Source organism: Papilio xuthus, unplaced genomic scaffold (assembly GCF_000836235.2).
Source record: "Papilio xuthus unplaced genomic scaffold, Pxut_1.1 DF829758.1, whole genome shotgun sequence".
NCBI lineage: Eukaryota > Metazoa > Arthropoda > Insecta > Lepidoptera > Papilionidae > Papilio > Papilio xuthus.
In genome coordinates, this window is record NW_013528891.1 from 1,206,129 (window position 1) to 1,225,570 (window position 19,442).

Consider the following 19,442-nt stretch of genomic DNA (forward strand, 5'->3'; position numbering starts at 1 on the left):
GCGAATATTAATATAAATTATAATTTATGTATGTATGGGAAATATAGTTTTATGTTTATAATCGATAGATGCATAGAAAAAATTAAGAATATACAAAAAAAAATTGTGGAGTAAACATGTATTTTTTATCTGTATTAATAATGGTAATAATTAAAAGAGCGTCGGTGGCTCAGTGGTCAAGCACTTGACTTGCAATCTGCAGTTCCTGGGTTCAAATCCCGTCATGTACCAATGTGTTTTTTCCATTTCTGATTTACATATGTACATTTATACGACGTTCTTACGGTGAAGGAAAATATTGTGATGCTGCACATATCTGAGAAATTCAAAGATATGTTTGAAGTCAACCCGCACTTGGTCAGCGTGGTTGACTATGGCCTAGTTATCCCTAACTTAAGGTAGGCTTTCAACCCCTTAGTGGGGACGTATAGTGAGCTGAAGATGATGATTAATAATGGGGTTTCTAATCGCACAAATAATAATCTATAGTCAAATTGTAAAAAAAAAATTAAATTACTTGGCATTTTTTTTTTAGTTTTTTGATGTGTGACCACTTTCAACAGTCATATAGATTTACTATTTGGCTGTGTTCGTATTTTCTGTATTCAAATAATTATGAATTTTTCATATAAATTAAAGGAATCATAGTTTTTGGGGATGCTCTTTAAAATGTGTGGAAAAAAATATTTTGTCTTAAAATAAGTCTTTATTGCTAAGGTTGTTAGGACAATTATGCAATGTTGTGTCAATGTTGCTATTTATAAAAAGTACATGAGATTTTTGGGATTTAAATATATGGTAACACCAATATTTTAGATTTTAGGAAAACTGTTGGTTTGTAGGTTTTGTGAATAATTGTAGGACAATATTAAAGTCAGCCAATAAATAAATCAATTAAATATAATTATAAAATAACCAACAAAGTAAAATAAGCACATATATGTATAGATATGTACGGATTGGTAATGTTTTAACACGTTCACTGCTATCCACTCTGACTTAACGTGAAAATATGGCATTCAACGTGTTAGTATTCCTACTAAAGACATGTTATGCAAAAATATTATGAAAAAAAAATTGGGTATGGATTTTTTGTGAACGATGAATTTTGAATATAAGCAATAATTATGTGCCTAAATGTTTTGGAATTAATAATCGTAATAAAAAAACATTCAAAATTACATAAACTACTTAAAATTCAATAAATATAAAAGATGAAGAAATGATTCGTAATAATTTTTGAAATTTTTTAAATTTTTTTTTAAACATGCAACACTGAAATTATATTATCTTTTTTCGTCCGCTCTTAAAGGCATTATGTGTATATTCGTTTAACAAATTGCTTTTGCTTTTTATCCTACATAATTTTGTCTGACAAAAATACGACTAAATATTGACTCGTCAATATATTTTCTGAGTACTTATGGCATTTAAAAAAAAAGTAGACTTGACAGATGTCACAGATGACAAAGAGAAGAACTATCGCGTTTTTTTTATTTTATGGCACAGGAAAAAACATTAATTATTCCATCTGCTTTTTAAAGATATTGAACAAAAAAATGTTGTATCGTAATATTTTTTTTTAACTCAAAAGAACATTGTTTTCGACTAGTCTTTAATTAAGTACCATAACTAAAATCATAACTGGCAATATAGTAAATGTCTACTGAATATTTCAAAGGATATTTTGTAAAAAAAAAAATTGAAAAAAATCATAAAAAAAATATAAGCTTTTGTATAAATTATGCCGGTTATTTATTTATATTAAGTAAATATTGAAAAACCCTATCATTGTGTTTTATTTTTACAACCATCCCCATATTTTGTATGAAAAAAATGTTCCCACTCGTTTATCGTTGGTTTCTGAAACCGAAATCCTTGTATAAAATATTGATTCTTGTCTCTGTTTTATCGAAGATAACTGTTGACGCTATGTTTTACACGGCGATTTTGGTCTAACCTAACCTTTATGTTAAAAGGAAGTCCTTAATTTTTTCCCGCTTTTTGGTTGCCATTTGAAATAAAAAATTATATAAGTACAAATATTTTTTTTATTATCACAAATAAATGTGGTTTGTTAATAGCTGCCTTAAATAACAATATAATACAATTGCAGTTTAACAAAAAACATTTTTATATACTATGAAATATATAATATAAAGTTTAATATATTAGCAAAATAATTCTTGTTTAAAGAATAATTTCTAAATTGAAAATTGACAGGCGACAATTCAAAATGTTGCCATATAAAAAATCAGAAATATATTGCCGAAATACATCATCTTTCATTTTTACACTAAACTAGTAGAAAGAGATAGCTTATTCGGTTTTATTATAAGACTTGACTAAATTAAATACAATTTTTATGGCAATTAATTTGATTTTGTATCCATTAAAAATATCCTAGGTTTTTAAAGGTTATGTGAATGGCACAGATCTATTTTTTTACATTATAAAAAGACAAAATAATTATCGATATGGAAAATTCGACGTAACTCCTAGACTATGTTGTTGACAATAAAACTTCATAACTGGTAAAAACATGCTAAGAAAATATCAAAGAGAAATCTGTCTTGTATATATTTTGGTCTTCTTATTTAATAAATGATTTTAAAACAGATTTCTAGATGTTTTACATTTTTGTTACGGAAAAAATTCCTTAAAGTAAACTCATTAAAATTACCTTAAAACGAAATAATCATGAGCAAATGACATTGAAAATGTTTCAAATAAAATAACCAATTACAAATCTTCAAAATCATACGTGATTCGTTTCTACAACTTTCTCCCCTTTTTTTCTCTTCTTTCCTTCTAGATCAACGTAAATATCTTCTAGACTTCTCATTTTAGTTTCTGGTACGCAGAAGATTAAATAAAAGACATTGGATAGACAGATGAAACTGAATATCCAAAATGTTGAATGATATCCAATCCACGTGTTTAGAGGTGCGAACAGTTTTAGTAACGCGAAGTCTGTACCAAGAGATATCGCCATGATGAGGGTCGCCACGGTTCCTCGGAGCTGAAAAGAAAGAAAATATAACTTTATTATTTACTCAGTCAAGTATTTATTCATTAGAGACATTAAATCCATCAAAATTGAAAACTGTCACCCGTGACTTCGTCAGCCCGGAACATAAAAAACTTAGTAGTCTGTGTGTTCTTCCAGACAATGTTCTACAGAACCTTGCTTTTATAATACAAAGAAACAGAACTCGATCTTCGACTATTGCCATCTCTTTTTGTCAAATGAAAGAAGAGGGATGGCATATTTTAAGGGACGTATCGACAGTGGAAATTCACCGTTACAAAGATAGCCTTACCTGGAAGTTAAACATCTCAGTCATAATCACAAACGGCAATGGTTGTAACCCTGACGCATCAGCGAAAATACACGCGCAGAGTGCGACAATAGGCACCCAGCCTGGCATCAAAACGCCGACGCTCTGCAGGTAGAACCATACGCCCAGCAAGCACATACTGAAGCCAGCAACCACGCTGGTTACTGCTAGAAGAGGCTGTGAAAAAAAGAGAAATTTGAAACACCATGTGTGTTACAAAAGGCAATAGATGGCGCTGTTCTTAAAATTTTCCGCTGCAACATTGAAATATTACAACTTTGTTTTTCGTATTAATTATATTGTCCTTCCGTTTATAAATAGCGTTTAACCTTCCTTACTAATCAGGTTATCAAATGCAAAAAGAAATACTCAAATCGATTCAATAGTTTTCGAAATTAGCGGGAACAAATCAGCTTCATAATATCTTACCTTCCTCCCAGCGCGATCGACGAGTTGACAAGCCAAGAATGAGCCAATAATTTGCACCGCAGCAAGTAAGATTGACTGTTTGTTGGGTGACAGCGCAATACTGGTGTCAGGATCTTTCCCGGCTTCAGCAAATATATGACTAGCATAAACCAAAACGGCTATACAACCGCAGAATTCACGCGTTAAGTTCACAATTAGTGCGACCCAGAATGCCTTAACAGCTGTTTTGTCGGAAACTGAAACAAGGAAAGGTTAAAAGGTTATGAGTTGAGTATTGTCGCAGTAACTAAGGGTATCTTTAATGTATTGTTTACTGAACCTACACTTAAGGGTTCCACTTAAACACTATGTGTGGTAGTGCTTAATGGTTGTTTATCTGGATTTTATTTAGCATACATAATAAACAAATAATAATACTTTGATTTGAGTATTACTTTGTACTAAAAAACACATGATTATATACCTAAATAGAGGGGTAGTCAAACATCACCACATCATGGTGTCAAAAGCTAAAAAACATCACTCGGTTATCGGAAGACCCATAAGATTGTGCTCACCAAACGTACACTAAAATTATTATCGATCAATATAAACAAACATAATACGGAACTATTGGGACAAAGTCATACAGCAAACAGATTTATTATGCCAATTGAGAAGTGGACGCGAATGCCCTTGATATTTGAGCCCCCGCCATTATTCTCAATTCGCGTCGGTAAGTAATTCGGTTGCTTGTGTTCGTTGCGTGTCAAATGCCACTCTAGGGGTCAATTGGTGGTGTCATTCGGTCGACGACGTCATAATGACAAATTTGAATTCGCAATGCCACTGTGGGAAGCATTTTTGGGGTCGATATTCTGTATTTTTGACACTACACTGCAACAACTGTGGGTTTCTGACACCTAAATCTTAGTTAAAAACATATTTGATACCTATGTCTTATCAAGAATATTGGACAGTATTTATACACAGATATTTTCGTCTCGGAAACCATTGTTTATCAGTATTTTGCTACTCTACTGATGAAAAATAACTCACACAAAAGTCTCGGTGAGAACTTAAGTTCACTGGTGGTCTGCTCGATGATTAGTCGGTCTACTTCCTCGCTAATCGTCTTGTCAGTGTGAGGAAGCGATCGCAACCAACCCAGCACCTTCGCTGTATCCTGTGAAAAAATATCAGGATTTATTTAAGGGTACATCATAGCAAAATCAAGTGTAGGTCACGTGTATATGCGCCTTTTTCTTTCATTAGGGGATCTTCAAAATACACACAGAAGACTGGAAAGTTTCTTCCAATCTTTACCTATCCATTTCTACATCTAAAATCCACCTTAATCCATTTTTTTTAAATAAAATAGCAGATTTTTGTTAATTTACTAATATTTCTTGTACCATTCCAACTAAGCTCTATGGTTGTGCTAGGATATGTTTTACGACAATAGTCGAACGGCGGGATACGAACTGCGGACCACGTGATCGAAAATCCGTACTCTTAACCATAAGCTATTGACCACTAACCATAGAGCTAGCGATGGTAATCCATAAACAATATGTAAACAACGGATTAATAATTTTTAAGAAATAAAAATGTTATTTAAATACATAATAGCAATTATATTCTTTACATAAGTAAATAAACGTATCACAACAATGTGTTTGCCTTTAATAACAATCACGACGTGATTGTATAGCGAACGAGTTGCGGGAAACTTGACATCAATCAATTAAATGTATGGAGCTGCATGACTTTTGTATGATGCTCTTTATTGCCTTCAAATGAACTAAATGAATGTAAAGCGAAGTCTAGTTCCTTCCTATTGAAATGTAAATTGCATATAATGTTGTGTTATTGAAATATTATTTATTCATTTTACCATTTGATTATTGTATGTCGGTATACAATAAAAACAGTACGATACTTTGATCATCGGCTCCACAGTGAGTGGCTTGGAACACTTATTTAGGGGTGACTATGCCATAATCAACCACGCTGGCCCAATGTGGGTTGGTTAAATACACACATATCTTTGAATATCTTCTCAGATATGTGCAGTTCGCACTACGATGTTTTCCTTCACATTACGTACGTATGTAAATCGAAAGATACAGTGGTACAGGGCGGGATTTGAACCCAAGACCTGCAGATTACAAGATCCACCGACTCTCTTTCAAACATATATATAGAAGCCATCGAAAATCTACTGTTCACTGAAGTTTAATTCTGATGTCAGTACTCACCTCGTTTCTTCCACACTTGACTAAGTACGACGGCGTCTCCGGCAGCCTCAGTAGGATACAGAAATGAACCAAGGGTATTGCTAGAAGTATCCAAAGAACCGTGTTGAATGGTAGAAGATCGCCCAGTACGAATACCACAAGGTTGCCAACTGTCTGTAAAGATTTTTAAATTAATGTTTTATAATACACGTAACATTTATTATATTATTCGGTTGAATAAGGTTAAAAGACATGGGCATTGATTTAAAAATTCTAACGACTTCTTACTAATATTATAAATGCGAATGTTTCGATGGATGGATCTCGCTGAAATTTGGCATAGATGTAGAACATAGTCTAGAACAACACGTCGGCTATTAGTTTTTTTTTAATTCCGTGCGGATAAAGTCGTGAGCGACAGCTAATAAAGTTCTAATCAGTGTTTAATTTAATTGATAGTACCAAAAAGTTTACAAACTCTTTATACAAACTATATTTATTTGTATTGTATTCAACGTATATACAATTACAAGGAAAACCGTTTTTATTGTAATAAAATAAACAATAGCAAAGTTCAGGCGTTTACTAAACAAGATGACATAACTGAGTTGGACTTCCCCTTAACCATTAGTTAAGGATACATTAATATTAAAACTATTAGAACACATTCGTACGAGCGCTTTTTTCTCGCCGTATTTGCAATGTCTATATTTTGTTCTCTTTTAATCATTTATGTTATTAAAAGCCCACTAATATTATTCTTATTTATATTATTTTTTACCTAACGGTTAATCATAGATTAAAAATTAACAATATTCAAAGAGTAAATTACTCTGCAATTCCAGGGTTGCCACAATAATAAAACTCGGCGCTAATGTTAGTGACATTTCGAACGCTTTTTTTTAGCGCGTTAACAAAACACCCGTGCCAATGTCTTTATTTAAACTTAATAATTATAAATGTAAGAAGTAATCTTACCTGAGAGAATATAACAAACGTTCCAGTCATTCCTCTGATGCTATCTTCACTTATCTCTTTGACGTAGAGCGGACAGACGACAAAACCGCCGCCAGATCCGAAGCCTATCAGTGCACGTGCACCGATTAATGCTATCGGGTGAGTGCAGATCAATTTGATAGCCCAACCCAGCTGGAGAAGAAACATCGAGGTAAATATAACAATTATATGATCAGTGGCTCAGGGTTTCAGCAATTGACTTATAATATGCAGTTCCAGAGTTCGAAACCCGACGTACCTATGTGTTTTTCGATATATATACATTTATCCAACGTTTACGGTGAAGGAAACATCGTGTTTTTTTGCACTTATATGCGAAGAAATTGCAAAGATATGGGTGAAGTCAACCCGCATTAGGCCAGCATTGACTACGTCCTAGTCTCTAACAACTTAAGGTAAGCTTCGAGTTCCTATGTATTGTTAAAATATTAAGCGCTATAACAGTATTGAATCTCAGTTATTTTTTACCTTTGATAAACTGTGTTAATATTATTTTGTTAAACGGGAATTTATACGATTTTCATTGTTCATTATACTGTCTTGAGGTATCGGTTTAATTTAAAAGATGCTAAACAGCATGAACCGTTATAGCATTAGACTGGCTAGTAAATACTGCAAGGCGCCGGACGTTTCTATCCATTAAACACGCGTTATTTCGTAGTTTTACTGTTAAGGTATTTTACACACGACTGTTTAAGAATTTTGAGGTTATGTTTGGAAATTTGTTTTTATTAGTTGCTATTTAACTTGAAATCTATGTTTAGTTCTCTTAATCTTTTAATTTTGAAGGAGATATCTTCAACATATTAAGCAGAATTTTTTATATTTACATTTATTATAGTTTTAATTTTAAATGTATTAAGGCTATATAGATTCTGCGTATGCACTATTTATAACAGACGCTTTTTAAACGTCGCATTTCTAACTGTAAGATTCAAATTATAGGATGTACTTAAAACGAAAGTTTGTATAATAATTTTTATTCTAATATTATTAATAGATTGAAAAATATTAGCACTTATTTTTTTCTGTATATTTGCTATACAAATTATGAAAGTACAATATCCATTTATCTACTTAATCTATATATATAAAATAAAGTGTTAGTAACACTATTTATAACTCAAGAACGGCTTTACCGATATGCCTGAAAATTGGTGAGGAGGTCGCTTAGAGCCAGGAGACGGCCATAGGATACAATTTATTCATTTTTTTTCGAATTTATGCCTTGAAGAGCTGCTTTTTATTTAACTTACTAATATTATAAATGTGAATGTTTAGATGTGATTTGGATGGATGGATGGGTGTTTGAAGATATCTCTAGAACGGCTGACCGGATCTCGATTAATTTGGCATACGTATAAAACAGTCTGAAAGAACACATAGGGTACACTAATTAAGTTTTTTTATATATCCACGCGGACAGAGTCGAGGGCGACAGCTAGTTCGTAATATCGCCAGGGATCGTGTGTATAGGCCTTATAAAAGCGCATGATTGGAATCGAAAGGGCTATTGACTTTCTCCGCAAACTCACGTCTCAATAAAACGTCTTAGTATAACGGAACTATACGCAAAGCGAGCCATTCTCTACTAAATGCAATGCGTGTTGGCTAATTTTAGAACCCTACAATTATAAATGTCTGGTGAATAAATGCTTAATGTGTGAAGGCGCCTTTAGTTGACACGTAATATGTAAATGCAAGATTCAACGGAATATAAAGGTGACTTTATATGTGTACCTAAAGCTAGTTTTTTTATTTTTTAGTCAATTGCACATAGTTTCTGAATTTAGTCATTAATGTAATTTTTAATGTTTAGGGTTCCGTACCTCGAAAGGAAAAAAACGGAACCCTTATAATAAATTTGTTGTCCGTCCGTCTGACAATAACCTTTTTCTCAAAAACGCGTAAAGCTTTCAAGCTGGAATTTGTTTTACTTATCTTAATAGTTTTAAATATTCGTCAAGTTTATTATTTCTATTAATGTATTTTAATTTTAAATGTATGTATAAAAATATGTAAGTATCTTGTATGTTAGTAAGATAGTAAGTAATATAAATAAAAGATAATAAAGTCTATGACTGTCTTGCCAGGGTAAAAGAAAACAAAAAGTGCTTTTAAGGTTGAATTTGTATGGTTAAAAAGGTAGAAGACCGAAGAAAGTATAGATAGGTAATATGAATTAAAATATATACAAGAACATAGTAAATTCAGATATGACAGCTCATAGCGATGTCACATGGAATAGGTCATATTATCTCAACTCTTCGTAAGGATGCGGATGTGTGTATGTACCTTTATCTGGATTGTGACGTGTGTAGCCGCCTTAATAGTCGTAATCATCAGTAATTCTACCACGCGGTTTGATAGATTGTATTGTGTAAGTTTTGGGTTCGATTCAAGAAAATTTTGTAATATAGAAATCTTCTATAAATAGGTGAATATTTGATTTAACTTAAATAATAATACCAGCGAACAAACTCACTATAGGTCCCCTCTAAGGGGCTCGGAGCTTACACTAAGTTAAGGGTGACTAGGCCATCCAACCACGCTGGCCTAATGCGGGTTGGTTGACTTCACACATATCTTTGAATTTCTTCTCAGATATGTGCAGGTTGCATCACGATGTTTTCTTCACCGTAAGAACGCCGGATAAATGTATATATGTAAATGGAAAACACATTGGTACAAGGCGGGATTCGAACTCAGGACCTGCAGATTGCAAGTCAAGTGCCCTGAGCTACCGACGCTATGGTTACAATAAACAAATTAAAGATATAACCTAAAATACTTTAGAATCGACTACTGACAGAAATTCATATTGGATCCTTGAGATCGGTCGGAAAATGATTTTTATTTTTTTCTTCTAATTCATTCGAAATAAATTGTCGAGACGGGCCGTATAAGGAGGTTAATACTCTAAACTATTTTTTTTTCAATCACAACTTTTTTCTATATCATAAAGTGGCAAACGAACGGCCACCTGAAATCGCTGGAATAGCAAAGCGACCGTTGCCCATAGACATACGCAACTGCATATGCGTTGCCTACCTTTAATTGACGGAGGATGCACAGAAAGAGAATATTTTCCCTTCCCATACATCCAGTCATCCGGAAAGTATCCACTTCCCATCCTTTCCTTAGTTTAAATTAAACTTTACTATGTCTATCCTTAGATAAGCCATAAAAGATTATTAGTACCAGTTAATGACAAAAAAATACTGGATAGTTTTTAATGTTTCAAATGGGACCAAATGACACGCAACACCTTTCGAATAAAAAAAGAATTATGATAATCGGACCACTAGGGACGGAGTTATCGCCGAACAAAATAATACCGACGAATTGATTATTGAAGTCGGTTAAAAATACTCACAGAAATTGGTAGAGAGGCGCATAACAATGCGTTTTTTCTTCCAAACTTGTCGGCAGCTACTCCATAAATGAAGACAGCTATTGGTGCGAAGATAAACATGATGGAAGCCATCCAGGATACATCTTCTTCGGAAAGCGGAGCATCCGAAGGTGAGGATTCACCCATAAGTAGAGCCTTGTTTGGTGATATCCAACCCATAGCTGTTCCATACGCTAAGATCGGCATACACACTAAAACAAAAATACTATGAGTTTTTTTTTTAATTTAAGCATTACTGAAAAACCATTGGTTACTGAAAATTGTATGAAAATTAGTTTACAAGTTAAGTGAAGTCTTTAAGTTTAGTCTTATTTTAAACTAACTATCGCCCACGACACCGTCCGCGTGGGTTTAAAACATTTATGTGTTCTTCCTATGTTCTACATCTATGCCTTATTTCAGCGAGATTCATGCCGACGTTCTGGAGATTCTTTTTAATAAACATACATCAAAACAATATCATTTATAATATTAGTAAGAGTAAGATTGATTTATATACAGTAGAGTATTAACACCAGACTTTTAAACATTACATCTTTAGGCATGATTTTTAATCATATAAATAAAACGCTTCTCCAAAAAAATTTTTTGCTACTAAAAACGTGATCTTTATCCATCATATTTGCGTTGTTTTATTAGAATTTATTTTCCTTGATTGGTTCGCAGTAATTCTATTTCAAGTATTTGTGATATAATCCTTTTCAAATATATCATCAGCCCAAGGTCAGCGCTGCGTGGTGACCACCAGCGCCCCGCTAAACCCTGCTACACTTAAAAATGCGTTCTGTAAAGCGATTCGCGCGAATTAGAGATTTCAAAATATCTGTGAACTGCTATACTGATTATAAATATATTTGTTTTAAAAAAGTTCTTGAAATTCAAAGATAAAAGCTCTTACTAAGGGTTTGTATATGTTCAAGCAATTGTGACCGGTTGCTAATTGCTTGACAGGTTAAGTACACTTATATAAAAACAGCTAAACATTCATGTATATTCGTCCGGTGCCGCCATCGTTTATAATGTCTCACGAAAGTTTGAATAGAGTTACTGTAATATACTTTCTTTTCTTATTTTTCTTTATTTATTTTACTTTAGATAAAGTGAGTCAGAGTATAATTATGCTAACAGTTAGGTCAATAAAAAGGTAAACGCATGCGAACGTACGCAAAAAATTGGCTCTAAGAGTCCAGTTCTCTTAGGGTTGCCAACAATCAAATAACATGTCGAACACAGGGGGCGTAAAAAACTTTGACTTGTCATCTAGTAAATACCACTAGCTAACCCTAGTACCGTAAGTACACTTATCATATAGGTCCGGGTTCGATTCCTATCATGTATCGTTTTATTCGATTTTCAAAATGTACATTCATCTGACGTTCTTAAAGTGAAGTGCACATACTAAATGCGAATAAATTTAAAGATATGACAGCCACACTGGACCTGACGTGACTGAGTCAACCCTAACTTAGGGAAGGTTCCAGCACCTCGGTAGGGACACGACTGAGCTAACGACAAATACAAAGTCTAACTCTTAAGATCGTCTATTAATCACGTGACTACTCCTACCTATAAACTTCCCCCCTTCCCTTACTATGTGGATTTCGAATGCCGTTACATTTAGACATCTTGGTCTTTGTATTTTCTAAGAGGTTGTAAAGGATTTATCACACGTCCGTGATGAAAACAGCTGGCAACCCTAGGTATGCGTCCAGTCTTGCGTTTCTATTTATGATTCCCATTCTATTTATAGTACGGACGGGATTACCTTCTTGTGAAGTTCATTGTACCGTATGCAGCCATCAAGGAGGTTCGTCATTGAATAAACATAAATACAATGAGGATTCCACGTAATCTTAAGAAGAAAGGCGTGAAGTGGAAGTCATTCCGCGTTTCGTATGATGAGTGTGCTGGAGGCCTAGTTTAGATCATCTAACCTTCCCATCCTTTCCTTATACTCGTAAGAGATGAAAGAGGAGAGAACGGAAGGAAGGTGAAATGTACTCTTTCTGTTTGTCTTCTCCCCTGTCGATTTAAGGTAGGTTATCTCGCAATTTTATCGAATTTAAGCTGCTTGATAATTTGCCTATTAATACTAAAAAAAAAAATGGACATGTTTTTTTTTTTCATTTTTCTTTCTATACGATATTGAGTAAAAATACGTGTAAACAATCTTGATCCTAGTCACAACAATCCTTCATTCAATTGATGACGTAATTATAAAGATAGTGCATGTCACCGGTCATTGTTGACTTACGCCAATTGCAAATCGAACTAGGCATATTTAATATCAAATCAAATTTATATGAGATAAGATTAAACCTGCAATTTATTAAAAGTTTAGAAATATAGAAATAACATAGTATGGTTTTGTACAAGTACTAAAATATTTTTTACAACAGTTTTTTTTAAGAGAATATACGAGATATTTATTGTCGCATACTTCGGTTGAAGAAGCCAACGATTAGATTAAAAGTTTATCAATGAAAATAACGTCTTAAAACATTTATAAAAAAGTAGTGTATTGGCGTGTCTCAAGCGCCAACGTCATGTGTCAGTTTTGACAGCTGTCACTCGAGACAGACGAGCAAGGCGTCCTTTGAAGGCGTCTGTATGGTATTCTACAAGTGGTGTGGTGTCGGTGAGCTGTAAAATTCGATACGCCTAGATTGATTGTAAAGGGACGAAGTTCTCGATTGATCTGTGACATATATTACGTCACCCGAAGCAATACGAACCAATTCAACAGACGTTGACAAAGCGATGTTACACACGAATTTGTTTTGCATTTCTATAGTTAATTGTATTTAATTCAATTGTTATTAATAACTATTATATAACGACAATTAATAAGTAAATAAGTCACAGTTCAATCATATAACTGTCGCCAGCGACTCCGACCGTAATAAAAAAATAGAAGCCTATGTCTTCTTCCAGACTATGTTTTACATATATGCCAATCCATGCAGCCCTTCTAGCGATACCTTTTAACAATCATCTAAACATTCGCATTTATAATAAAATATTAGTAAGATGTCGGCCTTTAGTTGAATTATTTTTCGATTCAATGTTATTGTCAACAAAGATAAGAGATGTCTCGTGATCTAACAAACCACATGTCTCCTTCAAATAATTTGGCTCGATAGACCATTGACCATAGATGTTAGAAATAATACTTTGGATAAGACAAGATTAGATTGTTCGTATGTTTTTTTCCTCAAATTAGATGAAATTAAATCTTTATTTCCATAATTTTCAATTATTTTAAAATAATAAGGATTTAATTTATGTAATAGAAGGTTCAAAATAATAATAAATTACACAAAACATAAAGTACGTATCAAATTTAATGCCGCATCCATTTTTATATAATTATTTATTTTTATTGCACCTTTATTTTTAGATTCACAGGTACATCTAAATATGAATGAGGAAAATGTACTTAGCTAATTTGTTTAGCGTTTGTAAATAATTAGGAGTTCATAGAATTAATCCCACTTAACATTTTGTCATGTTTTCACAAGCTGTCGCACGCGAATCCGTCCGTGGGGAATTAAAAAAAAAATAGCTTACGTGTTCATTCAGCCTATGTGAGATTGCAACCTTCAAACAAACATCCATCCATCTAATAACATTAGTAACAGAAATTGATATTTGATCACCTAATTCGGATTAATAGATAGTAAAGTTGAGCCTACTTTATTCAAGGGTTCAAGGTTCAATTATATTGCCATTAATTGGTGTTAGATTTAAATTAAAAAGGTTAAAAATCTATTGCATAAAATAGTTTTTTTACTCTTTACCCTTACACTCCGCTGTACCTTAATCAATAGAAGTCTTACTAATTTTATAAATACGAATGTTAGTATGGATGTTTAAAGGTATCTCCAAAATGGCTGCACGAATCTAACTGAATGCCATAGATGTAGAACATAGTGTAGAAGATCTCATAGGCTACTAATTATTTCTTTTTTCTTTATGCGAACGGAGTCGCTGGTGACAGCTACTTCATTATATCGCAAAAAGAATTACACAATCTTTATCGGTTAATGATTGCTCATAATTGAATAATGATATCTTTGTCATTATTATCACAAGGGTTTGTTGTAACTTTTAAATAGATTTTCTATATATAAATGTATACGCGGAAAAATAGAAGTCAATAACCCCAATAATTTGAAGGATATTAAAAATATTTAAGGTTATGTTGAGTAAAATTGATTACTCTAAAAAAAAATATTTTCTTTATAATAATTACGGAATAAATCAATATTTATTTTATTATTATTAAATACCAGCCGACGCCAGCGACTCCGTCCGCGTGGAATGAAAAAAAAACATAATTAGTTCCCGGCAATTATTCGATTTTTTTCTCAACTTTTAAACCTTCAGCAGTTCTCGAGTTTTAGCGAGAATAACGAACAGTAATTTATTTTTAGGGTTCCGTACCTCATAGGAAAAAACGGAACCCTTATAGGATCACTTTGTTGTCCGTCTGTCTGTCAAGACCCTTTTTTATATATAGATATTGGAAATTTATCAAATTGACCAGTATCGGCAATACAGGTGGAGCAATTTATTTCGTGAATATTTTTTTTTTCTTAGTTAGTATTGCTTTCATCAATAACAATTTTGTAACGTCTTTATGACAGTATTAAAAAAAACAACAATATTAAATATATCCTATGTTACTCAGTAATAAACTAATTCTCTAATAGTAAAACTAATAGTAAAAGAATTTTTAAAATCAGTTTAGTAGTTTTTGAGTTTATTCGTTACAAACATAGGAGTATAAATCTTTATACTGTTCTCTGTTAAACTTAAGTGAAAAATTATGTTTTTTTTTAATAATATCAGACATGTATAGGCATTTATAAGAATTAGTTTTTAATTATTTTAATATTTACGTGCCATTACGTCGAATAAGATTTGTAATAATTTGTAAATTTGTTTAGTAATAAAATTACATAAATTATTACTTGCCAATATCAAATAATTACTGTCTTTCTTTAAATTTTTTAATATTAAATCTGACTAATATAATCTATTATATATACATATAAAATAAAGTCGTGTTAGTTACACTATTTATAAGTCAAGAACGGCTTTACCGATATGGTTGAAAATTGGTAAGGAGGTAGCTAAGAGCCAGGAGACGGACATAGGATACTATTTATTCATTTTTTTTCGAATTTATGCCTTGAAGAGCTGCTTTTAATTTAACTTACTAATATTATAAATGCGAATGTTTAGATGGATGTGATGTGGATAGGTGGGCTACACTAATTAAGTTTTTTTTATATATCCATGCGGACGGAGTCGCGGGCGACAGCTAGTATGTTATATATTATTGGTCTTATAAAGAAACAATGTAGAATTAATGAAATCTTACCAACAATAGACATTAATATTTGATTATGTTTGCTTCCTTTCTTCTCTTCTTTGCTTGGCGTTACTTCGTACACTTTATTCACCATTTTTTAATAATTAAAAAAAACAAGTAAATTCGCTAAATGTCCGATAAAACTGTTCTAAATTTAAATAACGACAATAAATTAATTTTAAACAATACTTATTTTAAAAGCGGTCAGTATTCTTTTTTATTTTAAAATATAAATTAATCCCGGTTTATTACGGAACTTCGGCGCAAATCGCGCGGCAACGGCCGTTCGTACACTGACATTTATGTACGTTTTCCCGCGCTTTTATAACCGCGGCAAACTAAGGGTTGATCCAACATTATGTTATATTGTTTTTTTCTAATCTTCCAACTAAAAATAAACAATGGTTTTACATTTTTCATCCATACTTAATTATGATTAGATCATTATTTTGACGTTTAATCGAACTTATTTTGTCTGCACATGAGTTTTTTTTTTACAAATCACAGATAATATTATTAATCTTAAGCAGATGTTATATCAACAAAATTCTTGGGCATTCAATATTTTCACAATTCAACTTTCTATCGGAATTTCAATAAAAATATTCATAGAATTTCTTTTGTCGGAAACAATAATATCTATGTAAATGTAATTCCGAGAAACATTGTAAATGAGGACTTCTTCCTGGCCTCGTAATCGGACGTTGAAAACATTGAGCACATACTTTAATTTTACTAATATTATAAATGCGAAAGCTTAGATGGATGGATGGATGTTTGGCAGAAGGTATCTCTAAAACGGCTTAACGGATCTCTTTGGAATTTTGTATACATGTAGAACATAATCTGGAAGAACACATAGGATACTAATTAAGTTTTCTTTAATTCCACGCAGACGGAGTGTCTGGCAATGACTAGTTTAATAAATAAAGCACACAACACTACTAATTAAGAATGATAAACAATTCTCTACCATTAACTATGGGCTTCTGAGACCAAAATTCTCGTTTAAAACAGGATTTATGTTTTGTCAAAGATCATGACAGGGATGACAATATTTAAACAAAGATTTTGGTCACTGAAATCAATGGTAAATCCCGCACGCATAGAAATGCTTTAGTATCGATTGAGATGTCTTAAATATTGTTCTGGGACTGACATGTTCAAAAGAACAAAAGTCCCTAAAAAAAAATAAAGAGAAAAAAATATTGTTCTGTTTATCTTTGTTGTGATTAAAAACAAAAGGATTTTGTCTCTTTGTATGTCACTAAAATTGGCGACAAGTTGGTAATTTTAAGTAATCTTTGGGCTTCCCCGAAGCTACACCTAAGTAATACTACAAAAATTTTATTTACGTGTACTTATGTTTTGTGTTTTGCACGTAGTAAAGACAATAAGAGGTAATTTAATTGATAAATATTTACATTAGTAGGGAATCCCTGAGATTACAGGGGAGCTAGACAAAGTACATTCGCTCCGAAGCGATTCCATAACGAATATCAAAAATGTACGCAATTGACGCGCGACAATCACTATACGTCCCCACCGGGGTAAACCACGTCAACCACGCTGGCCCAGTTCAGGTTGACTTCACACGTATCTTTGAATTTCTTCTCAGATATGTGCAGGTTGCACCACGATGCTTTTCCTTTACCGTAACAACGTCGGATAAATGTACATATGTAAATCGAAAAACACATTGGTACATGGCGGGATTCGAATTCAGGACCTGCAGATTACAAGTCAAGTGTCCCTGAGCCACTGACGCTTTTCGTATCGAAACATAGTTCTAAATATTTTTGAAGTTTTTTATGAAATCGCTTCGAATCGAATATACATTGTCTAGTTCTAAGGAGTCGGTAAAAAGATAGGTTTAAAACAAAAGAAGGGGTTTTAAAAAAGAACAAAATATAGATAAATAAGGAATATTTCTCATATAAAATTATTTATTAATGTTGTCTGTCGTTATGAGATACCACAGCTAAAATAACAATATAAAACATATTGTTATCTCTTTTTGTCACAGAGAAGATAATTATGTTTTAAAGATATATTCTTTTATATAAAATTCTCGCGTCACAATTTCCGTTCCCATACTCCTCCGAAACGGCTTGACCGATTCTCATGAAATTTTGTGAGCATATTGAGTCGGTCTGAGAATCGGCCAACATCCATTAATCCCGCGCGGACAGAGTCGCGGGCGACAGCTAGTTTAAATAGAAGATTCATGGAGGCAGATTTTTTTTTATTTGCAACAATTTAAACTGTATGAGACGCTTTAGACTGTGATTTCGTCCACGAGAAATTTAAAAAAAAAATTAGACTATGTTTAGTTTCGGAGTATTTTCTACATCTGTGCAATCAATGGACATCCATTCAGTCGTTCTGGAGATATCTTCTAATAAAATTTTATACAAATTTTCGCATTTATAATATTAGTATGATTGCATCGTCACAAAAAACTTGTCCAGAACAATAGTTTTAAAGAGGTTTTAAAGAGCACTCAATATTTTTTTTAAAAACACTAATTGATAAATAAACATTGTACTATCGACGCTTTACAAAAACATATCGCTATCTCTGTTTTAATAAAGATAATGAAAAAGATGACAGCATGTTTTCACTCACTTGTTTCGTAAATGGGTACGCATGTTGCCTTTTGCGTGAACGGGAAAATCAACTCGGGGATTACCTGTGCAGTCTTATTCTGATTCAATACACGAATTTATTTTATAAACGATTCGCTATCGCGTAACAGAAATTAAAATATTCTTTGCGTAAAAATGTAGTGAGGTGATGTTCGGTTATTGGTATCTATAGGTTTTATTTGTTTTTACTAATATTATAAAGATTTGATTGCTTGCATTGAAATGGTTCCGAAAGTGAACCGATTTGAAAAATTCTTTTACTGTTGCAAAGCTACACTATCCCTGATGTACATAGGCTATTATTTATAACTAGATTTTTCATAATACTCTCGGACATGTTGCAGGCTAGGACGAAATACAAATAGATAGAAATTTTATATTTTGATTTTTGCATAACAATAATGAAATTTCTTTTCATTGTTCGATTTTACTTTGAATAAAATACAGGAATTTAGAATTTTTAATAAAATTTATATTTCCCGCAGAATGGACGGTCGATGGGGCCGCAAAGTCTTGGAGTAGCGGCCACGGGCAGGCGTCCCGCAAGATGGATCGATGGTCAAGGTTGCGGGAGCATCCTGGATGCACACAGGACCGGTCATCGTGGCGATCTTTGGGGGAGCCCTATGCCCACCAGTGGGCGACTTATGGCTGAGCAACAATAAAATGTAATTTTCCTTTCTTGTTGTAAAGAATTTATATCTTTTCTTGTACCACTAACAATGGACCCTACACAAAAAATCACAAACGCATTAATGTAAAGTTAAATTAAAAAAAAATTAAAACATTCTAGGATATGTTCAAGAATAAGGACGTTTCCCTCAACTTAAAATCACTCGCTTCTTTATCAATATCTTGTGATAAATATTTACTCTTGCAGCAAGGGTATCCCCCCAGCTTCATACATTGGGAATATTATCATTTGACCTGGTTTATCATATATTACAATACTTCGTCATCAGGTCATACACGGGAGTCTACCCTATTTAGTGT

The 19,442-nt window shown here is 32.8% G+C and overlaps 1 protein-coding gene and 1 long non-coding RNA gene across 2 annotated transcripts; one reads left to right on the forward strand and one right to left on the reverse strand.

The window, feature by feature from the left end:
• Nucleotides 1-2,231: 2,231 nt before the first annotated feature.
• On the reverse strand, nt 2,232-15,971 carry LOC106128276 (facilitated trehalose transporter Tret1). Its single transcript, XM_013326586.1, has 8 exons — nt 15,811-15,971; nt 10,383-10,612; nt 6,968-7,138; nt 6,011-6,163; nt 4,809-4,935; nt 3,771-4,006; nt 3,324-3,518; nt 2,232-3,022 (listed from the first exon to the last, which is right to left on the reverse strand). Exons 1-8 carry the CDS (start codon nt 15,893-15,895, stop codon nt 2,759-2,761), a joined length of 1,461 nt encoding a protein of 486 aa, XP_013182040.1. The 5' UTR covers nt 15,896-15,971; the 3' UTR covers nt 2,232-2,758.
• On the forward strand, nt 7,068-19,100 carry LOC106128286 (uncharacterized). Its single transcript, XR_001228434.1, has 3 exons — nt 7,068-7,157; nt 10,439-10,531; nt 18,935-19,100. It is a non-coding gene; the product is annotated as an uncharacterized LOC106128286 (long non-coding RNA).
• Nucleotides 19,101-19,442: the final 342 nt, after the last annotated feature.

What these genes read in the sequence shown, in the direction of transcription:
- LOC106128276 (XM_013326586.1), bottom strand. Translation starts at nt 15,895, where the DNA reads ATGGTGAATAAAGTGTACGAAGTAACGCCAAGCAAAGAAGAGAAGAAA. An exon ending in GCGCCTCTCTACCAATTTCT is followed by an intron (nt 7,139 to 10,382) that starts GTGAGTATTTTT and finishes TTTCTTCTCCAG; the next exon opens with CTGGGTTGGGCTATCAAATT. An exon ending in TCGATCGCGCTGGGAGGAAG is followed by an intron (nt 3,519 to 3,770) that starts GTAAGATATTAT and finishes TTTTTTTCACAG; the next exon opens with CCTCTTCTAGCAGTAACCAG.